At 44.2% G+C, this 25,917-nt stretch overlaps 2 protein-coding genes across 2 annotated transcripts in view; both read right to left on the reverse strand.

Annotated features, from left to right (window-relative positions):
- Positions 1 to 4,564: 4,564 nt before the first annotated feature.
- Positions 4,565 to 11,648, reverse strand: tdh2 (L-threonine dehydrogenase 2; the record flags this gene model as incomplete). The annotated part of the gene is made up of 8 exons (XM_083791747.1): positions 4,565 to 4,723; positions 5,864 to 6,133; positions 7,260 to 7,350; positions 7,956 to 8,128; positions 8,962 to 9,111; positions 10,443 to 10,513; positions 10,605 to 10,647; positions 11,468 to 11,648. 8 exons carry the CDS (start codon positions 11,646 to 11,648, stop codon positions 4,578 to 4,580), a joined length of 1,125 nt encoding a protein of 374 aa, XP_083647873.1. The 3' UTR covers positions 4,565 to 4,577.
- A 2,031-nt stretch (positions 11,649 to 13,679) lies between these two features.
- Positions 13,680 to 25,917, reverse strand: part of LOC310878550 (myotubularin-related protein 9) — a 17,594-nt gene continuing 5,356 nt past the window's right edge. The window contains exons 5-11 of the mRNA XM_083792887.1: positions 24,047 to 24,220; positions 21,511 to 21,728; positions 20,794 to 20,955; positions 18,933 to 19,074; positions 16,955 to 17,175; positions 14,725 to 14,876; positions 13,680 to 13,928 (exon numbers count right to left, since the gene is read on the reverse strand). Of these exons, the coding sequence (XP_083649013.1) occupies positions 13,828 to 13,928; positions 14,725 to 14,876; positions 16,955 to 17,175; positions 18,933 to 19,074; positions 20,794 to 20,955; positions 21,511 to 21,728; positions 24,047 to 24,220 (1,170 nt within the window). The 3' untranslated portion in view covers positions 13,680 to 13,827. The remainder of the gene's footprint in view (positions 13,929 to 14,724; positions 14,877 to 16,954; positions 17,176 to 18,932; positions 19,075 to 20,793; positions 20,956 to 21,510; positions 21,729 to 24,046; positions 24,221 to 25,917) is intronic.

Genomic DNA, 25,917 nt, shown 5'->3' on the forward strand with positions numbered 1-25,917 from the left:
CAGTGGTCAGTAGGAATACACTGAGTACGGCATGTTATTGTTTTCCGACCTCCCGTTAGTCCGACTGATTACTAACACTATCCCAAACCCTGACCTGAGATCAGATTCTAAAAATGTCTTCTACATCCTGACAGTTTTCTGAAAAGTCTCAGTGTCGGAGTAATGGGATGTCGAACTTACGGTCAAAGGAGCACTGACCCAATGTCATTTTGACCATGCATGCACTTTGTGGTATATAGGTACTTTAGTACCTCAAAGACATTAAAAACAAAACTGCAGACCTCTCAAAACAAACTGGTCAAACTAGGCCTTACATCCGTGTGTACTGTGTATAGAGCGTCGCAGTCCCGCCCCCTTTCAGGACGATGCCTGGCCCAGGAAATGAATCACAATGCATTTTCCCCATAGACATTTCAAAAAGTATTTATTTAAAGACCTTTTAAGCGTCGTACGAAGCCAACTCGAGTCGTGACAAATCATGACCACACACACAATATTTTGGACAAAACTAATAATTACATAGAAGAAAAACAACAAAAAGAGTGTTGTAACCTGCCGTTTTTTTCTACTTTTTTTCTAATTCTTTGTTTGGCCCGAAAGATTGTGTTTTGTTGTCATGATTTGTCACGACAACAGTTGGCTTTGTCCCGCGGCGTAAACGTCTTTAAATAAATGCTTTCTGAAATGTCTATGAGGAAAATGAACGGAGAATCATTTCCTGGGCCATGGTAGGGGGCGGGACTGCAACGCTCTATTGGCTCAGGGTAGAGATCGGAGGACAACTTGCAATGGGCCTGGTCTTCAAGATACAGGGAAAAGCAGGGATACACATGTATCACTACTTCAATAGCATAAAAGACACACACACGCCATGCAGAAGGAGCTCCACTGATCTCACTGAACCCAGTTTCGGCACAAAATCTCAAATTTGTTCTAATGCTATGCCACCACTGCAGAATGTGGAATGCCCTACAGCCTGCCCTACACTAATACAATTGTGTGACTCCTCCTAGTCCTTACCCTCCTCAAAACAGCTCTAAAAGAGCACCAAATTGTAACTGCATGGCCCCTGTAGGCCTACTAGGTAAAAAAAAGAGTCTAAGCCGGGGGGCTGTGGCTCAGGAGGTAGAGCATAGATGATCCCATGGGTTCGGCGGTTCGAATCCCGGCTCCTCCTGTCTACATGTCGAAGTGTCCTTGGGCAAGACACTGAACCCTACACTGCCTCCAATGAGTTGGTCGGTGTGAGCTCGCCACCATTGTGTGTGAATGTGGGAAGTGGCGTCGACTGTTCGCCGCTTCACCTCCCAATGTATGAATGAATGAACCATTGTAAAGCGCTTTGAGCACTTGGAAAAGCGCTCATTATTATATATATATATATATTATTATATATATATATTATATATTATTATGCAATTCATTATTACCGGAAACGTCTTTCGGGCGGACAGTAAGTTGCGCGCTCTGCTCGCGCCATTGGCCATTCATGGCCTTCTTGTGTGCAAAGCGCAAGTTGTCAGCTCAACAGAGTGCATTTCTAGTTGTTTGTGTGTTGTCCGCGAGGAGGATACCCTTGAAAACAAGATGATTCATCACAAAAGGCTTATCCTCTAATACATTTTAAAAATAAATATAGTAAGCAGTAAGTGAAAATAATGACAATTATTGGGCACGGGTGATATTTATTTCAAAGTCCTTTTCAAAGCACACTGCAATGTCGTTTTATGCAAACATGTTCCAAATTAATCTGCAATTAAAAATAAGGCTTCACTTTTATTGGTAGCTTACCGTAGCTACTCGTATTTACCCAAGATCACACAAGTCATCCTTTGGCTCATGTTGAAAATCGTCAAAGTTGCCCTTGAACAGACAGACACTGACACTCATAGACAACTCAAAATATTCTAAAATATATTCCCTGCCAGCGTTTAATGTCCAGGTTCAGGAGAGAATGAGTTTAAATTTAAATGACAAAATGGTGAATTGGAGCTTGAATATGGTGCATAATAATACTGTGTGACGGTAACACACAAACTGAGGGTAAAGCATGTAAATGAAAATCCTACTTTTAATCCATTCTTTTCTTAGAATAAGTTTAGCAGGTGGATTATTGGTTTCGGCGAGATATAGAGTGTATGCGCGTGACATCATCATACGGGAACGCCCTATACTGAGTGGCAAAAACTACTTCCTGGCCTTGACAGCCCATTATACATCCAAACAGAAAAGTCCTATACTTGATTCCATTAAACGTCGTTAAACTCACTTTGCCGCTCCCTTTTCCACTCGACTTGCCACTCGCTTTATGCATGCACATACCCGCTATTCAGTTCCCTCCATGTGTGTGTGCACGGCCGTCCCTGTTGCTGCCAATTAACCCCCCAAATACTGACCTGGGGACTGGAGTGTGTTGAGTTGACTTCCATGTGCCTCCACACAGGCCTTTCACTGGGAAAGCGTGTGCAGAGTTTCATGCTATTATTTCTGGCCAAACCGGAATTGCTGGGAATTTAACCCATGGGTCCATGCTGTGGTAGGCGATTGTTTCACCTCTACGCCACCAGAAGTAACTCCAACGTTGAATTAACCCATTCTGAATGGGCACCCATTTTGGTGTCAGCATCATGTTATGCTTTAGCTATTGAAAAATAGCAGATCTACAAGCTCATATCGCGCCACCGAGTGGCGCGATACGAGCTTGTAGGTCTGCTATTTTTGAAAAATCGAAGAGCGACTGACATTTCTAGAATCTGATCTCAGGTCAGAATGGGTTAATCAGACCAGTGTGTGTCCAGCGGAAACCTCGTATGAATCTGATCTAAGGGCAGAATGGGTTAAAGCATGTGTAGGACTGATGTATGATTATTAAGGCATATATACTCTCCTGACGTTTCTGACGGATGTTTTACTTGACATTACGTAACACCTTATTAGCTATATTTCATAGAGAACGGTATAAAAGTTCTATGTCCTCTGGGGTAACATTTTGTATAATGAAATTACTTTACAATTAAAACAACAGAAAATAGTGATAGACACAAGAAAAGAGGATGTTTGACATTGTATGGTTCCCTGAAAGATATCACGGCTGCAGTGTGTGTGTGTGTGTGTGTGTGTGTGTGTGTGTGTGTTCATGAACCTTACTTGGCAGGCAGTCTTTCAGTGTTTCAATGCAAGGTGGGAGGCTCTGGCTATATAGCCAGATGAATCAGTGATCTCCACCTACTGATACGTTTGTGGATCTAAATTCATTGAATGGTCTTAAACGACTGGAGAACCTGCGGTGGACAAGCCGAATACGCCCACTGCTTTGAAAACCAATCCTGAAATACCATCCCATATTATTATGAAGGACTGCGTCAAAGTCTTTGCATTGTTTCTGTGAAGAAGACGTTATTTTTTCTTTCTTTGTTAATTTTGAATGATTTCCAGTTTTTGGCCCATCCACTAAATCTAGATCACCGGGCAGAGATCTCTGATCATCCGGCTATTTGCCTGGGCACACTTTAGATTCCATGCGCGGACAGAAGAAGCTGTGTTTTGCGTCGTTTCCTCTTTTTTTAGACAGCTGGTGGATGGAAAAGAAGCTCCACCCACGCGGCAGGTTGCCGCTGGGGCAAGCTTTTCCGGGAATCTGGCCGACGCGGGTGGAGCTTCTTTTCCATCCACCAGCTGTCTTAAAAACCCGGAAAAGACGCCGGGAGTCAGCTTCCTTTGGCCGCGCATGGAATCTCAGATGTGCCCATACCCTATGTATGTGACACCTTCTCAACCTCAACACTGTGATTGGCCAAAGGAAGATCCATCCTGTATATCGCAAGCTGAAGTAGATAGGTGTATGCTGCTAGATCAGTGGTTCTCAAACGTATTTTTTTTTTTTTTTTTGTCTCAGGTAATAACCCCTCTAAATAACGTTTTCATTCGAGGCACCCCTGAATTACATCGTTACTTTATAGAACCACACATTTATGAATGGTAGTTTCCAGATTGAAAACAACTACATTTAACCACTTGAACCCAAACATTCCTATTCTGGGGGGGAACATCCAGCAAAAAAACTAGCAGACCTATACAGGCTCACAACTATGGAATTAATTCACTAATCCCATACACAACGCCCCCATCACGTGACCTGTTGTGAGCTTGTATATCGTCTATTTTTGCCGAGGAGATTCGGTTGGTCCTTCTTACTAAGCATAGAGGGTCTAAGTGGTTAAACTGAAGTGATAACGATCAATCCAAATGTCATCAAAGTATTTTGAGGCATCACGACACCCTATCGGCAGAAACCCTGTGCTATAGACCAATGGTTCTCAACGGGTCCTTGAGGCGGTTCCAGTGGGTCCCCAGCTAAATTATTGTTAGTTAGTAACCAAAGTAACTCCAAAAAGTGTACAAATGGAACGAAAAGGACCCATTTGTGCCTGAGTTGAATTAATAACAGAGATTGTAGAGAATGTATAGATTAGGATCCCAGAGATAAAACGTTCTAAAAATGCATATCAAACTTGGGGTTTCTTGGAATGAAAAAGGGTTGAGAATCACTGCGCTAGATGATTGGTTGGTCTTCTTTGTTAGCTGACTGGCCGTCTCTCGTCGGGCGGCTTGTTTCGGATGGATGTGAGCATGTCGGAGACCAGTTCTTCGAGGCCGTACTTTGGTGCCCAGCACCAGTCTCTCCTGGCATTGGAGTCATCAAATCTCACCGGCCAACTGTCCGCTGCAAAAAAAAATACCAGGCAAGATTTTAGGAAACTTCCACATTGTTGAACATTATAAAAGCCTGAGTAGTTTTTTTTTTTTTTAAGTGAAATGTCACTTTATGTACAATTTTGAGATATTCTTTGACTTTACTGGAGTATTTGCAGTTTTCTGAACTTTCACTTCTACTCCACTAAGGGTGCGTTCGGAAATGCGCACCGGGAATGTGGTCAGTTTGTTGAGTGAGAGATTTTAGGAAACTTCCACATTGTTGAACATTATAAAAGCCTGAGTAGAGGTTTTCTCCTTTTTTTTTTTTTTTTTTTAAGTGAAATGTCACTTTATGTACAATTTTGAGATATTCTTTGACTTTACTGGAGTATTTGCAGTTTTCTGTACTTTCACTTCTACTCCACTAAGGGTGCGTTCGGAAATGCGCACCGGGAATGTGGTCAGTTTGTTGAGTGTCACGGTGGGCGGTGACGTCACAGAGTGCGTTCAGTGTGCCTTATTTACGAACGACCACAGCTGTGACGAATCACACCGGACAACCCCAGCTTCAGGGTAGGGTCGCTCAGTGCGGGTTCTACAGCGCCACTGGATTTTCGAACGACAACGCACCGAGTGCACTGAATAAACGAACGACAAGAGAGCACACCAGGTGCGTTCAGGGCGCGTTGCCGAACGCACCCCATATCTCAGAGGCTGAGCCAAATATTATACTCCACTACACTCTACTCACTCCACTACAATTATGTGAAAACTTTAGTTACCAGTTACTTTGCAGATTTTGAATTTGCATTAGACCATACATTAGTCACTTCAGCCCCTGGGTGCATTTCGTCCATTTGAAAATAGTAGATCTACAAGCTCACGCATTGTGAGCTTGCAGATCTGCTATTTTCAAAAGATTTGTATACATTTTGAAAAACTTGTAAAAGGGGACATATTCTGCGTAATGAGTACATTCTACTTTTGCTACATTAAATACATTTTGATACCAATACCTTTGTACTTTTGAGTCAAGTAAAAAGTGGATTTCCGGGACTTTTTACTTGTAAAACCGAGTAGTTCCTACATTGCAATATCCATATTTTTAAATTTAAAGTGAAAAGTGAGCACTTTTTTTCCCCCACCACCGATTCAAGACACACTGTACCGATGGTCTGGCGAAACGAGTCAGGATTGTAGGTGACTTTGAGGTGAGGCAAATGCTTCCGGATCTCCTCCGCCACCTCTGCCGGCGTGAAGCTCATGGCGGCGATGTTGTACGTGCGCAGGGACAGCTGGCACTCCGGAGCCTGCATGAACTCCACCGTGGCGCGGTGGCAGTCGGTGATGTGCATCATGGGAAGGCGCGTGTCGGGACGCAGGTAGCACTCGTGGTGACTCGTGCTGAGGGCGTCGTGGAAGATCTGAACGGCGTAGTCTGTGTAAAAGGGAGACGGGGAAATAGTTATTTAACCCATTCTGACCTGAGATCAGATTTTTCTTTTTTAAATCTGAAAAAGCTATGTTTCTATGTCAGTCGTTCTTCGATTAAAAACGAATAGCAGATCTACAAGCTCATAGCGCGCCACCGAGTGGCGCGCTATGAGCTTGTAGATCTGCTATTTTTAAATAGCTAAACCATGACATAATGCTAACACCAAAAGGGGTTCCCGCCCAACCCATTTAGGCCTGACGTAGAAATAAATAAAATAAAAAAGTTTTCTAAATCATGACAATTTCCTGAAAGATTTGAGGCACATTGAGGATTTTTCAAAAATAGCAGACCTACAAGTTCATAGCGCGCCACTCGGTGGCGCGCTATGAGCTTGTAGATCTGCTATTTTTCAATAGCTAAATTATAACATAATGTATGTAACCACCAAAAGGGGTTCCCGCCCAAAATGGGTTTTAACTCATAACTTGCCAACTAAATGGAAAAAGGCGACACTCCAAAATAAAAGATGCAAGACTAAAAAGTTTATCTGAGCCAGTCCTTGCATCTTTTATTTTGGAGTGCTGCTTTTTCAACTTAGTTGGTTTATGACTTAAGTTCTTTTCAAAGCTGAGAACCGAGGGCAGTTTCCAGAGGAAGAACACCTGTTATTCTTTCTTTATTGGGAAATTGTTATAGTTCTTCATTTCATTCTTTGGTTTAAAACAACAACAACACAATGTTTGTGCTACATATTGTGGTAGTACAAATTGCTATCGAGTGTTTGTTTTAAATACAGTAAACAGGGTCTCCCTGAGTCTCCAGCTCTTCAAGAATGAGAAAATACAGTTTCAGGTGGGTCACCAATGTCATCCAATCAGGAAAGAGTACCCATTTATCAGCTTTAGTTGTATTTGTATATTGTGTTTCAGACAGTTCCAACTCTTGTTTATCTTGTGTCCTGAATGAGTTCTCTATCCAGCTGATTGGATGAACTCGATATCCCAACCGGAAACTGTATGTTATATGTTTACTAAAAGACCTGGAGAAGGAGACCCTTGTTACCGAACAAACACGGCGTATTTTAGCAAAGAATATCACTTCACGGCGACTTTGAAGAGAGGTATAGCACCTGTTGTTCCGCCCCCAGGTTGTGTGTTGGCTGAGATAACTCCAGGGTAGCGAAGGCAGCGGAAATCCAGGCCATATTTATGATGGAGATACTAGAAAAAGTAGAAAAATCGGACATGAGTGCACAGGAGGAACGCACCATGATGAATTCCTGTTCTGTTCTTTGACTATATAGAAGTGTCTATTTGTACGTCTCTAAATGTTTTGATGAATTGAACATGGTGGACGCTCTTGTAAACAAGTGTAATGCTTAATTGGGTCGTCCACTCACAGTTAACAGTCTTTGTATTGAGTTTGTGCTTGAAATGTACTGTAATTCAGCAAAGAGTCCACCATTGCAAGCGCATGAGCGACTCTGTATTTAATAATAATAATAATAATAATAATAATAATAATAATAATAATAATAATAATAATAATAATAATAATACAACTGTATTTATATAGCACCTTTCCAAATTGCATTACAAAGTGCTTTACATAACAATTAACAGCAAAATAAGCAGCAGAAAAACATCACAAAAAACAGCAAAATATAATAAGCAGCGGGGGAGAAAAATAAAATATGAATAAAGATTGGCAGTGAAGGCTAATCGATAAAAGTGCCTTTTCAAAAGGAGGAACACTGATTCAGCAGCGATTATCCGCGCGAACGCAAGTTTGCACACGGAGACGTTTTACGGCACACGGCCCTCACCTCGCCCATCAGTTCACCGTGCACCTTGGACACCCCGTAGATGGTGCGAGGCCTCTGGACGCAGAGGTCAGGGGCGGGGTCACGGGGAGACGAGGGTCCGAAGGCTCCGATGGTGCTCGGGACAAAGAGACGCAGGGAGTTCTCCAGCGCCAGGTCCAGCACGTTGTGGAGCCCTGCAGGCAGCAGAGAGCCAGACATTTATAGTATATAGCCACCATTGTTTATTTGACATTTGAGCCCCACAGGCCACCATTTGATGTAGACGTATCTCAGCCTCTCTCAGACCCGACTTTGAATATTTTGTTGTTGTCGGTATAAGGTTTTGTCGAAATGACAATTATTTCACATTCTCTAATTGTTTATACTTCTTTAAGTTTGTTTAACCCATTCTGAACGGGAACCGATTTTGGTGTTAGCGTCATGTTATGCTTTAGCTATTGAAAAATAGCAGATCTACAAGCTCATATCGCGCCACCGAGTGGCGCGATACGAGCTTGTAGGTCTGCTATTTTTGAAAAATCGACAAGAACGACTGACATTTTTTATAGAATCTTTATCTCAGGTCAGAATGGGTTAATCAGACCAGTGTGTGTCCAGTGGAAACCTCGTATGAATCTGATCTCAGGTCAGCATGGGTTAACAATAACTCTTGAGAGCGTAAAAGATCTATAAGGGTAACCATCATTTAGCTGGGGACCACCTGGAACCCCCCCCCCCCCCCCCCCCCCAAGGACCACTGGTGGTCCCTGATAGCCTCTGGGTTCCAGCCTAATTCGCTATACGTTCCGCGGATCTGAAAATGATTAGCGCAGTGACATTTTCAGATTCCGTGGAACGCATATAGCGGATCAGGCTTGGAACCATGCAGGCTATATACAGTAGGTCCCCGGGAACCACTGGTTGAAAACCACTGGAACAGAGCGTTCCATAAAAGCGTACAGTACAGTACAGTAGGCTACACTACACTATACAGTACATGCTGTGTGGGTGCAACATTCGAGCGGACCTGTGATGTTGATCTTGCGAGCCAGTGCCACGTTGGCCTCCCCGACGACGCTGAGGAGCGCGCTGTAGTGAACCAGCCAGGTGATCTGGTTGTTCACCACCAGTTCTCTGAGATGCTTGTAATCCAGGACGTCGGCGTACACAAATGGACCTGTGGGGGAGAAGAGAACGTCAGCGCATTTGTGTTTATAAACCCCGTTTTGACCAAGGGAACGATTCTGCAAAATGTCTTCTCAATCCCGACTGTTTTTCTTGAAAAAAGCTGTTTTTCCTATATGTCAGTCGTTCTCTCAAACACTTTCATGTCACTTTTCACGATTCTTACAGAAATAGCAGACCTACAAGCTCGTAGCGCGCCACTCGGTGGCGCGCTATGAGCTTGTAGATCTGCTGTTTTTCAATAGCTAAAGCATGACATGATGCTGACACCAAAAGGGGTTCCTGCCCAAAATGGGATAATCACTCCAACCCTATATAGCAGGGATACTCAAATATAGCTGAACCTGTGTGGGCCACATTACAAAAATGGCACGGGGCCAGGCAGGGGAAGGTTGATAAAAATAACATTAATGATACTTGATAACTTCTCCATTTTATTTTTGCTTTATTTCCGCATAATAATGCAATGTGAATTTATTTTCCTGCATAATGCGGAAATATTTATTTCCGCAAATGCAATTATGTGCATCGAGCATTCTGGCTTGGCCTTCCATTTCAGTTCTGTCAATGACACAATTTGTAATCAAAGTAGCCTAATTTGCTACATTTTCTCTCTTTTGAATAATTCTGGTAAATAGGTAATAGGCCTATAATAAGTCTGTCTGTAGTGAGAGAGAAATTTTTTCAAGATGTTTTGGCTGTTATCTCTGGAATGGAAAGTCCAGTCTGCTCAGTTTAAAGATTGTTGGATGTGTGACTTTGAGGACACCCATTTTGGGCGGGAACCCCTTTTGGTGTTTTAAACATCACGTTATGCTTTAGCTTTTGAAAAATAGCAGATCTACAAGCTCATAGCGCGCCACTCTGTGGCGCGCTATGAGCTTGTAGAGCTTGTAAGTCTGCTATTTTTGAAAAAATCATAGAAAATGTGGCGCAAATATTTGAATATATTGTGAATGCTTTTAATTCAGGTCTAAATGGGTTAAGCACATTGATTGGCGGACCATTGCATCGTGGGCCGGAAGTGGCTCGCAGGCCTTAGTTTGAGTATCACTAGCCCTATAGCATCTTTATTCTGCATGGGTATATGTCAAGGCAAACAGTCTTTGGGCAAAAAGAATAGTGTAACATTTGGCAAGGGAAAAAGCTGATCTGCAAGCTCACAATGCGTTTGTGAGCTTGCAGATGTGTTATTTTCAGCAAAGAGATTTGGTGTATAGCCGAGCAAGTTTGAGTTTCAGGTAGCAAAATCGAAAACCAAACCAAACACTTTATGAATAAAACAAAAACAAACAAACAACAGTTCAAAGTGATTTCTCATACCACTGCTGTACACATGGGGTGGAGGCTTCTTGATATCGGACAGGATTACATTTTCTCTTCCAAACAGTTCCCTATAAGGATTATTAATGCACATTGAGAATTCAAAATTATTTGGGGAATCAAAAGTAACGTTTGGGTGAACATTTTTTGAAAATATCTCACCTGAGCATCTGTGCAAGCCCCACACCTAACTGTCCAAGGCCACCTTTATTCAGAAAAATAATTGAGTAGTATGTTAAACTATTTAGCAAATAATAACACCTTTACGTTGGTAAAATATAACAATGTGCTGTTTGTAAGTTAGAAGACATAGCCTATATATACAAACACATTGCATATAGACTTACATGTTAAACAATCCAGATAAACTAGCTATATTTCAACTGGACAGCAACTTTTTCTCTTTTTTTTTAACCCGCAGCTTTAGGCAGAAACAAAAAGTGACTGCATGCTATTATTCTGGCCTGAGTCCATTGCCTTTATGGCACCAGCTCTGTCTGAGCGCAGCCTATTGTTAGGGGTGAGAATGGGATTCCTGCTGCCAATGAAAACAACCCCAAGAGAAAAATAAAATGTCAAATACGCCACAGGCGTTGTGCCTGTGTTATTGTGCATGGCTCCCACTTACAAACCTGGGTTTCTGCATGCTATATAAGAGGCTATAACAATAACATTATAGGCCAGTGGTTCCGTTTTTTCGGTCCCACAGCAATATTGTCAAAATAGCCGATCTACAAGCTCACACACTTGTAGAATTGTCTACAGTATTTAAAAAAAAATCCCTCTTTCTCATATTATATATTAATAAGAAATTAAGTCAATGTTTTACCAATTTTTAATACTATAGTTTGTTGATTATTTTGATTCAGTGTAAAAAAAAAAAAAAAAAAAGTCCTTCAATCATTCACAATTTGAAAGGAACCCCCCAAAATCACGTGGGGCCGCGGTGCCCCCCCCCCCCCTGGGGGTCCCGACCCTGCATTGTTGTTGAGAAAAGCGCTGCATTATAGAGGCTACCACCATACCTGTTATGAGGACACGGGGTTGGGAGTGGTCCACGCTGCTGCCGGGGCGACCAGGGGTACCGGGGGGACTGTTCCACCTGCTGGATGAGCCGAAAGCCCGCACCGTGGTGCTGCAGCCGCGGCACACCGCCGGGGAGGACAGCAGCAGAGCCGCGGCAGTGCTCACACCCTGCGCCCGCATACTCGACACCGTCGCCGGCACGTTGAGGAGGAGCGCCCGATCCAGCCGCCCCTGAAAAGCGAATCTGAACATAATTGACATAATAATCCCCATGCCTTTAGACGTCGATGTTTTTCCTGTGCCAATGATAATAAACATCAACTGTAATTTTTTTTTTTTTTTTTACATCATCAACGGATGCTCCCGTTCCCATTCAAATAACAAAGCTGTTTAGCCTAGATATTACGAGGCACAAAGTTTCGAAAGTTGTAAATAGAGCAAAGTATTACCTGAGTACAGACACAATTCTACTGGAAGTTGCAACAGCTGAAACGATCATCACCACTTGCACTTGTTGTTGGACTGAGGCGAATGCAGTGTTCACTTCACTTGACAAACGCAATAGCAGCCAGCTAAAGTTAATGAGATCGAGGCTGATAAAACGGTATTTCGTGGCATTTAACTGTTAGAATTAGGACATTGCCTTGCGATTGGACATCGCTTGGGCGCATCGAAAGGCCATTGGGCAAATACGCAGCTGTAGAAACTTACAAGGCATGCTGGGGTTTGTGGTTCTTGTCCCCTGTGGGCCATCACTTGTGTCTCGGGGACCGAAACATCACTACATTTCCCAGACTCCAAAGCTCCATATTATGTCTGTGCAAACATGCTGACTAGCTGCCCACGGGGATTTAGTATTGTTTGAAGAATTGTAATAGCTGAGCTTAACCAAAAGGACCAAAACAGCACTGGCCTTGTTTGTAGGCTGCAACTACTGATAATTATGATGGAAAACAAACTAGCTGTGTACTGTACTGTTTACACACGTTTGTACTTTGTATATGAATCAATGAAATGCAAAATAATAATAACCTGTTGCAAGTGTGAAGGAAACCTCTTAAAACAAGATCTATAGGAATAATCACATGTATAGCTGACATACTTCCCCTAAACTGCTGTTAAAGCAAACGTCAGAAGAAACGACACCAACACATGTCTTTAAAAACATGTACGTTTTATGAAGTCATGAAAAAAGACAAGCAGAACAATTATAGGCCTATATACACAGTAGTTATCGAGATTCAAAAACACGTTCAGAAGCATTGCACGCTGGTAGCACTTCCACCCCAAAGCCATGGCCTTTATGGAAGCCTCCATCCATTGTCAGGCACATGGTTCAGCAGGGGGCGCTGCGTTCCCAAACGGTCTGTTGTATCCAGGGCGCGTGCACTGCAGAGAGTGTAAAGGGTCAACACACACCGTCTGTGAAGGCGGGCGCGCAAGCGACGCGGCACAGGCGTTTGCCGCGGAAAATAGAACAGCGGTGTACTATCGGGAGCGTCAGGCGAGGCGTTGAACGCGCGCCAGCGCGCGTCGGACGCCGCCGCCGGTGTGGGATATAGGTTCATTGAAAATAACGGAGGCGGCTGTTTTGACGCGCGCGGCGTTCGCAGACGGTTTGTGTTGGGGCTGTAGAGAGGCAGAGGCTGAAATCCCGCAAAAGAGGTCACTTTTGGACAAAAATAGCAAGCTCTCAACGCGTCGCAGAGAGCTTGTAGATCAGCTATTTTCGGGGCGCAACACAGCACTCTTCAGCTACTGGAGATGCAGGTGTGCGACATCGATTTCTACAAACGCCAAAATACTGTGTTCAAGTTCAGGAGACTTCGGGGGAAAAAAGCTATTCCACCTGAATGCTGCCTTCCGACATGACATGGAAAGGAGTGGCATTTTGCATTTCTTTCACCATGTAGTAAACGCTGCATTCGCGGCCTGGAGAGAGGGCAGTTGTTTTACAGACGGGGTAAAAGGGGCAGGGGCTGAAGCCCCCTTTGATATCTACAGTATGTGTGCATGTCCCTGGTTGTATCACAATGAGACGTTTGTTCTTAGCCCATTCTGAACGGGAACCCATTTTGGTGTCAGCATCATGTCGTGCTTTAGCTATTGAAAAATAGCAGATCTACAAGCTCATATCGCGCCACCGAGCGGCGCGCTACGAGCTTGTAGGTCTGCTATTTTTGAAGAATCGAAGAACGACTGACATTTTTTTTAGAATCTGATCTCGGGTCAGAATGGGTTAATCATCATGACCAGTGTGTGTCCAGTGGAAACCTGGTATGAATCTGATCTCGGGTCAGAATGGGTCATACGGCTCCGTTCGTCGTATCGTTCATAATGGTCCACAATCGTCACATGATCAGCTCGCTGTCAACTTGCTCCACTCGATGACCATGCTCCTGATCTCCCGCTGGTTCTCCTCCTGTTGACGAGCGTGCTGCGTCCACCTCAGGAAGAAACCTGCCAGCACAATGAGAAACAACAACAACATACCTCGTCAGTTGGCCATGATGGGGGCAATGGAATAGGTCAGCACCTGTTCATAAATTGCACATGCTGCAGAGATGAACCCATTCTGACCTGAGATCAGATTCATATACGAGGTTTCCACTGGACACACACTGGTCTGATGAACCCATTCTGACCTGAGATCAGATTCTAAAAATGTCAGTCGTTCTTCGATTAAAAAAAAAATAGCAGACCTACAAGCTCGTATCGCGCCACTCGGTGGCGCGATACGAGCTTGTAGATCTGCTATTTTTCAATAGCTAAAGCATGATATGATGCCGACACCAAAATGGGTGCCCGGTCAGAATGGGTTTAAGGGACGCAATAAAACAGCGACCGTTGCGTCCAAGGGATGCACTACTGTACTAGTGCTACTGTACAGATTTATTTTTATTTTGCTAGCTTCAGTTATAATAACCATTTCTTCTTCTGTTTTCTACATGAATATAATCACATTATAACGACACAAAATGAAATGGGAGTTAAATGCCGCAATTTGTAAAAATGGAAAACAATATGACTCCTGAAGTTGAAGTGGGACTCATAAAAATGTCCCTGAGACTCATCTAAAAGACCATCCCTGCATCCCGGGACTCATTGCATTGAAAACCTGTTTACATCACTGCAGTGCATATACTGTATGCACATACACTGTGTGACACTCCCTCATCCCCAACATGGCCAGATTCCTCCTCGGTATTTGGTAACCAACAAAGAATATTAGGGTGCTTGGCATCATGACTCTAACCTTCCCAGAGCTGCAGAGACTGGGGGTGGACCGAAGGCCAGATGGCCAGCTCCATGCGTTCATACAGGGGGTTGAAGTAATGCTCTCTCTCCCCGGGCCTTAGCAGGGCCTGGAACAGACAATGCGTTTTCCCCTTCACCCCTGCAATACACCTATAGGCATGAGGGAGAGAGAGAGAGAGAGAGAGAGAGAGAGAGAGAGAGAGAGAGAGGGACAGAGAATCAAACGAGGACGGAAGAGGGAGAAGGAAATCGAGAAGAAAGATCTGCAGTATGAGAAAACAACAGAGGGAGAAGGAGTTTGTACAGAAATGTATGACTGTATGTGTGAATGAATTAAGTGGCTTTGATATTGCAACTCCTTCCTTACTGGTCTCCCTGCTGCATGCTCGCTCAAACGCCTTTCCGATGACCCAGAAATGCCTGGACTGACTTAGTTCAACCTTTCCAAATGTTCACTTGCTGCCATGCTTGAATTTCAACTCGGATGGCACGTTCATTTTGTGCCTGCCAATGCTCCCTATACTGTCACGGCGCCTTCCTTGTTTTGAAGTCCAGTACTTAGTTTACCGGTAATCAATAAAACAATATTTTAACCAATCTGTATCATGGTAAAGTTTGTCAGTATAGTATATAAACAGTACATCTGCAGTGGTTGGAGAGGTGGTCTTCCACTGAGAGATGTCGACCCTGATGGCAGGTAGGATACTGAATGGTTTGACGATGTAAACAAAATTAAAAAAAAATAAAGAATTACAGGAGCACTACTGGTATCTCTCTCAAACCACCGTCCAGGCACTCAAGGTGGATTTATTTAAGTAAAAGGCCTTTACCCGGTATTTAAATATGGGCTATAGCCTACAAACATCAATGTGTGTCGGCTTGCGTCTTCTTCAGGGTGTGATGGGTTATGGTTCGTTGCAAACTGCATATTGGACACTAGACGACGTGTCACCAATTCTATTGTAAGTAGCCTTGCCGAGCCATGAGGCCCATAGGGGGCAGGAGCCTATCTCCTGTTTCTGTAGCGTGAGGCAGCTAGATGTACAAGTACACCCCCTGGACATGACGCTAGTAGCCGGGGATTGAACCCCGACCTCCCAGTCTCAGGGCGGACACTCTTAACCAGTAACCACAAGGCCACTGAGCTGGTTGGTAATCTTATTGCAGTTTGAATATAATTGTAATTACCTCTCTCCACCAGGAGAGGGAGACAATGTATGAGACTTTTAGATTGTTGCTTTCAACATTTTAGATTGTTGTACACACACCCCTTCCCGCACACTTAGATCAGCAGACACAGGACGTCTGTCCCTCCCTTCCATGGCCAACACGCCAAGATTCCCCTCAGGCTCCCAAGCTGTGGAATGACCCCCCCCCCCCCCCCCCCTCGGTCAAGGCTGCCGACTCATTTCCGAATTTGAAAAACAAATGGGTTGCAAAATTGTGGGACAAAAATGAAGTACATGTAGTAAAAAAAACAAGCCCAAATTGATTAAATCATTTAATTACCAGCTGCAAGCCTGCATTATTATTATCTGTGGGTCTGCTGCTGACGTTATGCCACTTTTTTAGCTGCGCTCCGCTGTTATGCTCAAATTAGTGACCCTAAATAATTCTGAGGCAACATGGCTGGAGACGAGGCAGCCAATCAGAACTGCTCGACTAGCCATGCCGTGCAGACGATGGGATGTCATGGGTTGTTGCCAGTGGTGGCAACTGTCGTGACAGAAATAAGCTATAAGCAGCCTCCAAAAAACCAAACCAGGCAAAGCAACTGTGAATGAATCCACGTTATATAGGCTGGAAATATGCAGGCTTGGCAACCAGTGTTGCCAACTGGTTTACAGAGCAGGCTCAGCAGAAAATGATCTCCTGTCGGGACTTTCACAAGCTAATATTGACCAGCTTGCAGCTGGTAAAAAAATATCACACCAGTGTGAACCAAGTGGTGCAACTCCCGTCTATTGGTTCTCTGTATCGTTCCAATTTGTATCGTTCCAATTTCTTCTCTGTATCGTTCCAATTTCTTCTCTGTATCGTTTGCGTCCAGCAGGTGGCAGCCATGTCACATACTTCTCTCGTTCCAATTTCACGCATGCGCAGACCACTCGTGCTCACACAGGTACACACATCACAAACAGGTACACAGGTAGGCTGCAAGGACATTGCATGCTGGATGTAGAAGTGGTTGCACCACTTAAAAAAAAAAAAGGTGTCACGTGACTGACCTCTCCTGGTCACTGCTGCAGAGGAAGGTGCCGTAGTCGGAGGCGTAGGCCTCGGTGGCCAGGCGGAGCGGCAGCGCGGCGGAGAAGCCCAGCGCCAGGGGGAACTGCCTCCACAGCTGCCACACGCAGTCCATCAGCAGCAGGAACACCGGCGCCTCCTGCTGGAGGCGCGCGTGGGCGTGGGCCGAGTGGGCACACCTCTGCTGGAAGGGGTGGCCCGCCTTAATAGGGGGGAGAGAGAGAGAGAGAGAGAGAGAGAGAGAGAGCACAGTTTTACGTGTGTGTGTGTGAATGTCAACCTGACATTCCTATACATTCAGGGGTCGTCGATATGTCCGTACACGGACGTGGCAAAGACTTGGTTTTTCGTCCGTGGCAACAATTTTATATTTTCTGTTTTACACACGCCATTATAATGTTCTTATTTGGAGCATAAGTAGACCCAGTAATGACTGAATGTCAGAGTCTCCAGGTTTTCTTCAGAATATGTGTGTCACTGATTTACTACGACATAGTACTAGTGGTTCTCAAATGTTTTATTTTGCAAGGACTCTGAGAGTCTGCACTCTCAGAGTTACAGACCTGTTAGGGTCATTCTTTATGTGTCATATTATTGTCCACTCATTTAGTATGTCTGCGGCAAAAATGGCATGTCTTTAAACCCATTCTGACCTGAGATCAGATTAAAAAAATGTCTTCTACATCCTGACAGTTTTCTGAAAAAGCTATGTTTCTATGTCAGTGGTTCTTCGATTTTACAAAAAAATAGCAGACCTACAAGCTCGTAGCGCGCCACTCGGTGGGGCGCTATATGAGCTTGTAGATCTGCTATTTTTCAATAGCTAAAGCATAACATAATGCTAACACCAAAAGGGGTTCCCGCCCAGAATGGGTTTTAAATAGAAGCAGAAATAATTTAAAAAAATATATATAAAAGGTTTACAAGATCATGGTTCTATTTAGGGAAAGTGGAAGATCCACAAGCTTGTAGATTGTATATTTAATAAAAAATAGAAATAAGCTGAAGCTGGGTTTAATATACACGACTTCAGCACACTCGTCAAATCCGGAGAGGAAAATAAAACAAGCCTCATGTTGCTCTGTGAAGTGAAAGGCTTCAGTAACGTTGTGGGGCTTGCTGCTACACCAGCAGTCCATTTTGAGTTGGTATTTAGCCCTATCTGAACGGGCACCCATTTTGGTGTTGGCATCATGTTATGCTTTAGCTATTGAAAAATAGCAGATCTACAAGCTCATATCGCGCCACCGAGTGGCGCGATACGAGCTTGTAGGTCTGCTATTTTTTTTATTATCGAAGAACGACTGACATTTTTAGAATCTGATCTCAGGTCAGAATGGGTTCATCAGACCAGTGTGTGTCCAGTGGAAACCTCGTATGAATCTGATCTCAGGTCAGAATGGGTTAGTGTGGTGTTACTGTTGACACACATCGGGCCTGTGATTCCGCAGCACCATGAGTTCTGGATGTAAAACAACACACAGAGTCGAAGCTAAACACCTTGTTGTTGATACGAACAAAGGTTTGTTTCTGACTGCCTAAATATTGGACGTACTCTGCATAAAAGCGACTACACGCACACCTTAGAGTATATATATGAATAGAGAAGACACCTGAGTTCTCCTTCCATCCACTTGCATTAAGTTGCTCAAAAGCGCATGAGGCGGATTCACTCCTCCTTCCTGGTAGGAAGAGAGTGCATTCTGGGACGGATTGCAATGGTGAGTGGCCCCCAAACACATGAACGCGCTGCCGTTGAACGCGCACGAGCGTCGTCCGTCGTGAACGTGTACAATGATAGTCAACGGACCAGCGCGTTCATGTGTTTGGGGGCCAGGCTGCAATACCTTCATTCGGCCACTATGTCCATTTCGCCTCAGGGTTTCCTCTTGGTGCCTTCTCTATTCATATATATACTCTAAGACGCACACGTGTACGCACACGCACGCACGCACGCACCTGTACCCACTCCCTCTCCAGCAGAGCCAGGAAGCCCTCCAGTGTCCGGCAGTGGGGGTCCATGATGAGCTGAGCCAGAGTGCTGATGAGGAGACTGGAGTCTGTCCCTTCAGAACCATGGACCAGCACCGAGTGACCGTCCCTGTACACACGCACGCACACACGCACGCGCACGCACGCACACGCACGCACCACAACATATTCAGAAACAGTGTGCTCTGATTTTCCCCCAAAAAAAGGTTACCTGCCGGCGTTTAGCAGTACCCTCTCTGTGAACTTATACAAAATATCTTTTAACCCATTCTGACCTGAGATCAGATTCATACGAGGTTTCCGCCGGACACACACTGGTCTGACGAACCCATTCTGACCTGAGATCAGATTCTAAAAATGTCAGTCGTTCTTCGATTTTTTTCAAAAATAGCAGACCTACAAGCTCGTATCGCGACTTTCTGGAAAATGTATCAATTATAATGTTACACTGGTACCTTGAACTGCCATCCTGTTTTATATGTTCTATGTGTACTATGTCAGTGCCTTTTGCTGTGTTTTTGTGTTTCATGTTACCTGCCTGTGTTATGCCTTGCTGTAAACCAAATCGCCCCACAGGGACAAACTAATAAATTAACCTGAACCTGAACCTGAACTTGTGTCTGCCACTGATCTCTGTGAGTGTGGAAAACCACAGACTGTGTTGAACACATCATCGATGAATGCCCAATCTTCAAATCACTACATACTAAGGTGTATATACAGGGGGAATGTTCCTTTAACCCATTCTGACCGGGCACCCATTTTGGTGTCGGCATCATGTCATGCTTTAGCTATTGAAAAATAGCAGATCTACAAGCTCATATCGCGCCACCGAGTGGCGCGATACGAGCTTGTAGGTCTGCTATTTTTGAAAAATCGAAGACACTTTTAGAATCTGATCTCAGGTCAGAATGGGTTAATAATGAAACTGTCAGGATGTAATAGACATTTTTTGAATCTGATCTCAGGTCAGAATGGGTTAACTGTGTTGGCGGGCTGAGTGCTCTCACGAGGTGTATTATGGGATATCTTGGGTTTACTTTCAGTTCTGGTGTAGAGGGAAGCCGTTCTGGTGTTGAGGGAAGCGGTCGCGCTTTTCAGAGGAAGAGAGATATTATTTTGTTAACTTGCTATACTAAGAGTTGATACAGAATTCACCCTTTGTCAGCCTCCTGATTGGTCCCTGACTGACCAACCAGCAGGCTCTTTCTGCCTTGTTCCACCTTGTTTATGTTGAATTTGCTAAAACATAATTCTTTGGATGAAAACTAAAAACAATCATGTTATGCCCAGTCACCATGCTGCAGATGTGATGTTCCTTTTTTACTGACACCAGGTTTAAAATAAGACTTGAATGCACAGAATATCAATACGAAGCAACTGGAAAACACCTTATTTCAATGGTAGTGGCTGGAGAGAGAGGAGTTTTGTCCATGTCAAGGACTGTCCAAAGGGGACGAGACGCAAAGACAACATGGCGTCGTACGGGCGACGCCATGTTGCTCCATGGAAGGAAAGAAACATGCGCAGTGGGCTATATGCAGCCTACACTTCCGCGTTCAGCTTCCTTGGCACTCAACTGCGCATGTTTCTTTCCTTCCATGGAGCACCATGTGAGCAACATGGCGGCGCCCTTGCGCGTCTCCGCGTCTCGTCCTCTTTAGACAGTCCTCGGCGGACGTCCAAATTGCCCGTAGCCCTATACACGAACAAGCGAACACCCGTCAAACGCGGGTATCCATTGCAGGACTGTGCGTGACCGTAGGACTGTTAGTGCGTCGGAACCAAACACATGCACCGCCGTGTATACCCGCGTGGCGTGGCCTACCTCTCGACGCACTCGGCCAGCAGACCGGCCGTGGACAGGGCAGTCTGAACGTGGGACAGCCACTTGGCGTTCTCCAGCTTACTGAGCCATCGGTCCATGTTGTGAGACTGGTCTGAACACGCCTCCACCAGCTTGATCAGACTCTCCTGAAGGGCTTTACCCCTGCATGCGCGGACGCACACACACACACACACACACACACACACACACACACACACACACACACACACACACTGAAATTACTCATCATTTATATGGAGAAATCCCGTCATTTAACATGCATCTCAATGGGGGAGAAGGACAGCTTAACCCTGTCTCCTCGCTGCTAAAGTGATTATTGGACAAGGACATGTTCCAATGGTTCAGTTTAAAGGACCACCCATAACTCTGAGAGTGTACAGATCTGTGCACACACACACACACACACACACACACACACACACACACACACACACACACACACACACACACACTGAAATTACTCATCATTTATATGGAGAAATCCCGTCATTTAACATGCATCTCAATGGGGGAGAAGGACAGCTTAACCCTGTCTCCTCGCTGCTAAAGTGCCTATTGGACAAGGACATGTTCCAATGGTTCAGTTTAAAGGACCCCCCCATAACTCTGAGAGTGTACAGATCTGTGCACACACACACACACACACACACACACACACACACACGCACACGCACACGCACACACACGCGCACACACCTCTCCATCTGCCTGTGTAGTCTTTTCCAGCGGTCGTAGTTGGCCTTGGACTCGAACCCTCCGCCCGTCACTCTGGCCTGCTGGGACTGCTGGCGGGAGCGAGTGTCGATGATGTAACCTTTGTCCGAGCCGTCAATCACAGCCTGGAGGAGGAGCTCGTCCTCCCTGCATCGCTTCCGATTGGCTCCCGTCAGCGGCTGACCGCTGCGCATGACCACCTGAAGGACGAGGACAAATGAACGCTTCATCTGCGTCGCTTCATCACGTTTGACCACTTTTAACCATTATCTTAAACTTTAGCTGTTGAAAGATAGCAGAACTACAATTCATCTACAGCTTGTAGATCTGCTATTTTTGAAAATTCTTGAAAATGTGGCGCAAATCTTATATAGACTTTCACAGTGGACGTTTTGTAACTCAAATATTTGCGAGGTCCCTGGAACAACATATTTTCAGATGGGGGTCCGCAGCCAAATACAGATCATTTTTGGGTTCCTTGACATGAAATAATTTGGTCTAAATGGGTTAATGCCCTGCTACTGTATCTGCAAGCTTGCAATGTGACGTGATGCTCTGATGAAGGCTCATAGCCGAAACGCCTAAGTGTTCCTTTTTGGTCTATGCCAATAAAGAAATGTGAGTATTACTTTGTCCGCCATTTATTAACATTTTTGGATTTTCACATTGTAAGCTTCATCACTAATCCTGAAAATCTGTTAACATGCCCAGAATAGTGACGGCAGGTTGAACAGTAGTTAAAGGGTAAGACCACTTTTTTTGAGGTTTGGGTTGTGTAGTTACTTTGCCATGATGCAACTCCAAATGTGGACAAGAAATAAAAAGAATACTGCTCCAGTGATTAGAAATTGATCATTCAAAATATGCTCCTCATTGACTTACGTTGTAGCTAAAACAGCTCTCAAAGTCACTCTTTTAGTACGTAAACAAACACAAACAAAGTTGATTCAGCCAATATAGAGCATCACCAAAACTCATGTGGGTTTTTTTTTTCATAAAAATGTTAGATTCCTGTTGATTTTACTATTTGAAGACATGGATCCGGGTCCACGGATCCAGTCCGGGTTTTCTTCCCAATAAAAATGGACAAATCAACAGGAAGATAACATTTTTATGAAAAAATAAAACCACATGAGTTTTGGTGATGCTCTATATATTGTCTGAATCAACATTGTTTGTGTTTGTTTACTGTACTAAAAGAGTGACTTTGAGAGCTGTTTTAGCTACAATTTAAGTCAATGAGGAGCATATTTTGAATTATCAATTTCTAATCACTGGAGCAGTATTTTTTTATTTCTTGTCCACATTTGGAGTTGCATCATGGCAAAGTAACTACACAACCCAAACCTCAAAAAAGTGGTCTTACCCTTTAAAGGTATAGGCAGGGTAAAACGTTAAAGCACTATTGTGTGATAGTAATCATTGCTACGGAGTGTTTGTTCAATAACAGGGTTCTCTCTGTCTCCCCAGCTCTTTAATAAACTGAAAATACATTTGTAGCTGTGTAGGTGACAGACTTTCAGTCCAGTCAGGAGAGAGTGGCCATTTATCAGCATCATTTTTTATAGTGTTCCAGTTCCAATTGTGTCTTCATGGCCATTTCTTTCTGTCATCACTTCCGATATCACTTTCTTCATGAATATTGAACCAATCAAGAGTAGTTATAACAGCTAAATAATAACTACATTGGTACAGTATGTCTCTCCCTCAGTCTGTCTCCACCCTGGCCACTCCCAAATCTCATTCCACCAACAGACTGAAGTCCCATTTACACACCTGTCTTCAACTCTCTCATCAGCCCACCTGTGAACACTTCTACAAACACCCTATAAAACTGGACTCTGTGCGAAGTAAACACTCATTTAAGCAATATTACACGACGAGAGGGTGTGGGTTAACGTGATTATTACTCGACTTCGTCTCGTTCCTGACCGCATCCCTGTCGTGGCAATGATCACGTTAAACCACACCCTCTCGTGTAATATTGCAATTCTACCACAGTTACCCTTAAAACTAATAAAAACCGCTGAAAGTCACTACGACCACAAATGTCCCAAGAAACTAGCTATAGCCTAGCCACCGAGTTTGCTAGCGCTCTGGGAGAACAGAGCAGCTGAATTTTTTTGTTTTGATTAGGTGGTGAACAGGTGCTGGTTTAACCCACGGCTAGAAGGCTGTTTGAACCAATCAGATTGCTTCCTCGAAACGACCTGTGGTAGAATGTCAGTTCATAACCTGGTTGGCATAGATGTCCTGCTTTGGAGGTTTTACTTGTTCCTGTTTGGACTGTTATGTTATTCTCGAGTGCCTGATTCCGACCTGCATCTTCAGTGTAAGATCTGCCCCAATTCTTTATTTAATACTTTAAAATCTTCTCTCGTTGTTGGTGACTTTGCACGTGGGTTCAACTCGCTCTTTCTGCATCTATGGATCCATTTGGAACGCAGGTTCGTTGTTCCACTCCTTGAAGTAAGTAACAAAGAGTAGGTGTGCTATTAAATAATAAAGTTCACCTCACCATGCCATTGGTCCTGTGGTAGTAGCATAGCACAGGGAAGCGTCCTCCGTGTCTGAACTTGGCCAGCTTCACCAGAGTGTCGTCGTCGATGGCTCTGGGGACGATGACAGCAGGAGGATAGGAGGGACACACCGAGTAGTCCCTGTTGACGTCGCTCAGTCTCCAGCGGTCATGCTGCATGACACACGACAAGACGACATGAGAACTAGAAAAAGTGCCCTTCTGGGCACAGGTCTCCACCAGGTTATCCACAGATCCGTGCAGTTAGAGGTAAAAACACTTTTCGGCCAGTTATAGCGCCACCTTGAGGCTGAGTTGAAATTGTTCATGTGGCATTTCGTCCTCGGCCTAGTGGGAATGTGGGTGCACAATTTGACGGAAATCACGCGATGTGTTCATGATTTGCAGCATTTTGTTTGAAACTGAGCACTCCTGTGAACTTTGGAAGCCAATCTTAACCAATCAGGATGGAGTGTGAGAAATCTGAAAGACCCGTTTCGTTGAATGGCTCTAGAGAGACTGTGTACCAATTTGCGTGATGTTTGGACAAAATCTGTAGGTGTACTGTGCAAAAACTTGTTTTGCACAAAGCGGCCTCCTGGTGGCGCTATAACAGGCCGTTCTGGAAAGTTTGGGGCAGAGGTTCATCGTTGGCATCCAGGGAGTGTGTGTGCAAAATTTGGCATCGACCGGGTTAACGGTGGCCGAGATTAGCTGTTCACGGACACACGGACACACACACGGACGGACGGACACACGGACGGACGGAGTGCAAAACATACTCTCCCCACATGCCTTCGGCCTGGTGGAGACAATGACTGGTAATCAGTGTTGTTTTCGTCGACAAAAAAACGACGACGACAAATGTTCGTCGACTACCTTTTTTCACTGACAAAAACGACATAGAAGCTCAATAGAAACTAAGCCATGATGACTACAACCACGACTAAATATACTGTCGGTTTTGTCGACAAATAAAAACTAGACTAACATGTTAGGAAGGGACTAGTGGAGAAGAGATCCAGGATAAGTCATTTTACACTTGGTTGCATGCTGAAAATATCAGATATATTCGTGTCTATATTGTCTACTAGACTGTTTTTCGTAAGCCATTATAACACATTATACAGTATAATGGCATACAGATAGAACTGCGTGGGTAATCAATTGCTACAGGGGCAGATAAAAATGCTTACGAAATATAATCATTTTTGAAACCTTGAATGTTGCACAAGGTCCACTTAGTTCATTAAAAATAATGTTTTATCTGGAACCAGACAGTCCTACTCCTTTTCAAACTGAGAACAAGATCTCTTTCATTCTTCAGGGTCTCTTCATACACAGAAAAAACTGTATATTGTTTAAGAAGGTCGCGCTTCTTAGTAGCATGACATTTTCATGTCAAGGACTCCCCCCAAATCGATATGTATTAGGCCCATAGTCTCTTTTTGCAATAGATAACAGTGGAAACAGCCATTGATAGAATACACACAGCCTCTCTTCTAGCTGTGAAATAACAGTAAAATGTAGCTCTTCCTCATTTTGTCGGAGACCCCCCTCTGTCTGTCTGTCTGTCTGTCTGTCTGTCTGTCTGTCTGTCTGTCTGTCTGTCTGTCTGTCTGTCTGTCTGTCTGTCTGTCTGTCTGTCTGTCTGTCTGTCTGTCTGTCTGTCTGTCTGTCTATCTATACGCTGACGTGGCAACCGGCTGACCAATTGCCATTAGTTCTGTTTGCTCCCACCGCCACCCCAGCACCACCGGTGGACTCTGCCATTAGTTATGTTCCCCATGGGGGGGGGGGGGGTTGTTATTGTATCTACCTGCTCTTAAAGGACCTATAACATAAAATTCAACTTTTTCAATTTATTTTGT

Source organism: Protomyctophum parallelum, assembly GCF_964188405.1.
Source record: "Protomyctophum parallelum genome assembly, chromosome: 20".
Classification (NCBI taxonomy): Eukaryota; Metazoa; Chordata; class Actinopteri; order Myctophiformes; family Myctophidae; genus Protomyctophum; species Protomyctophum parallelum.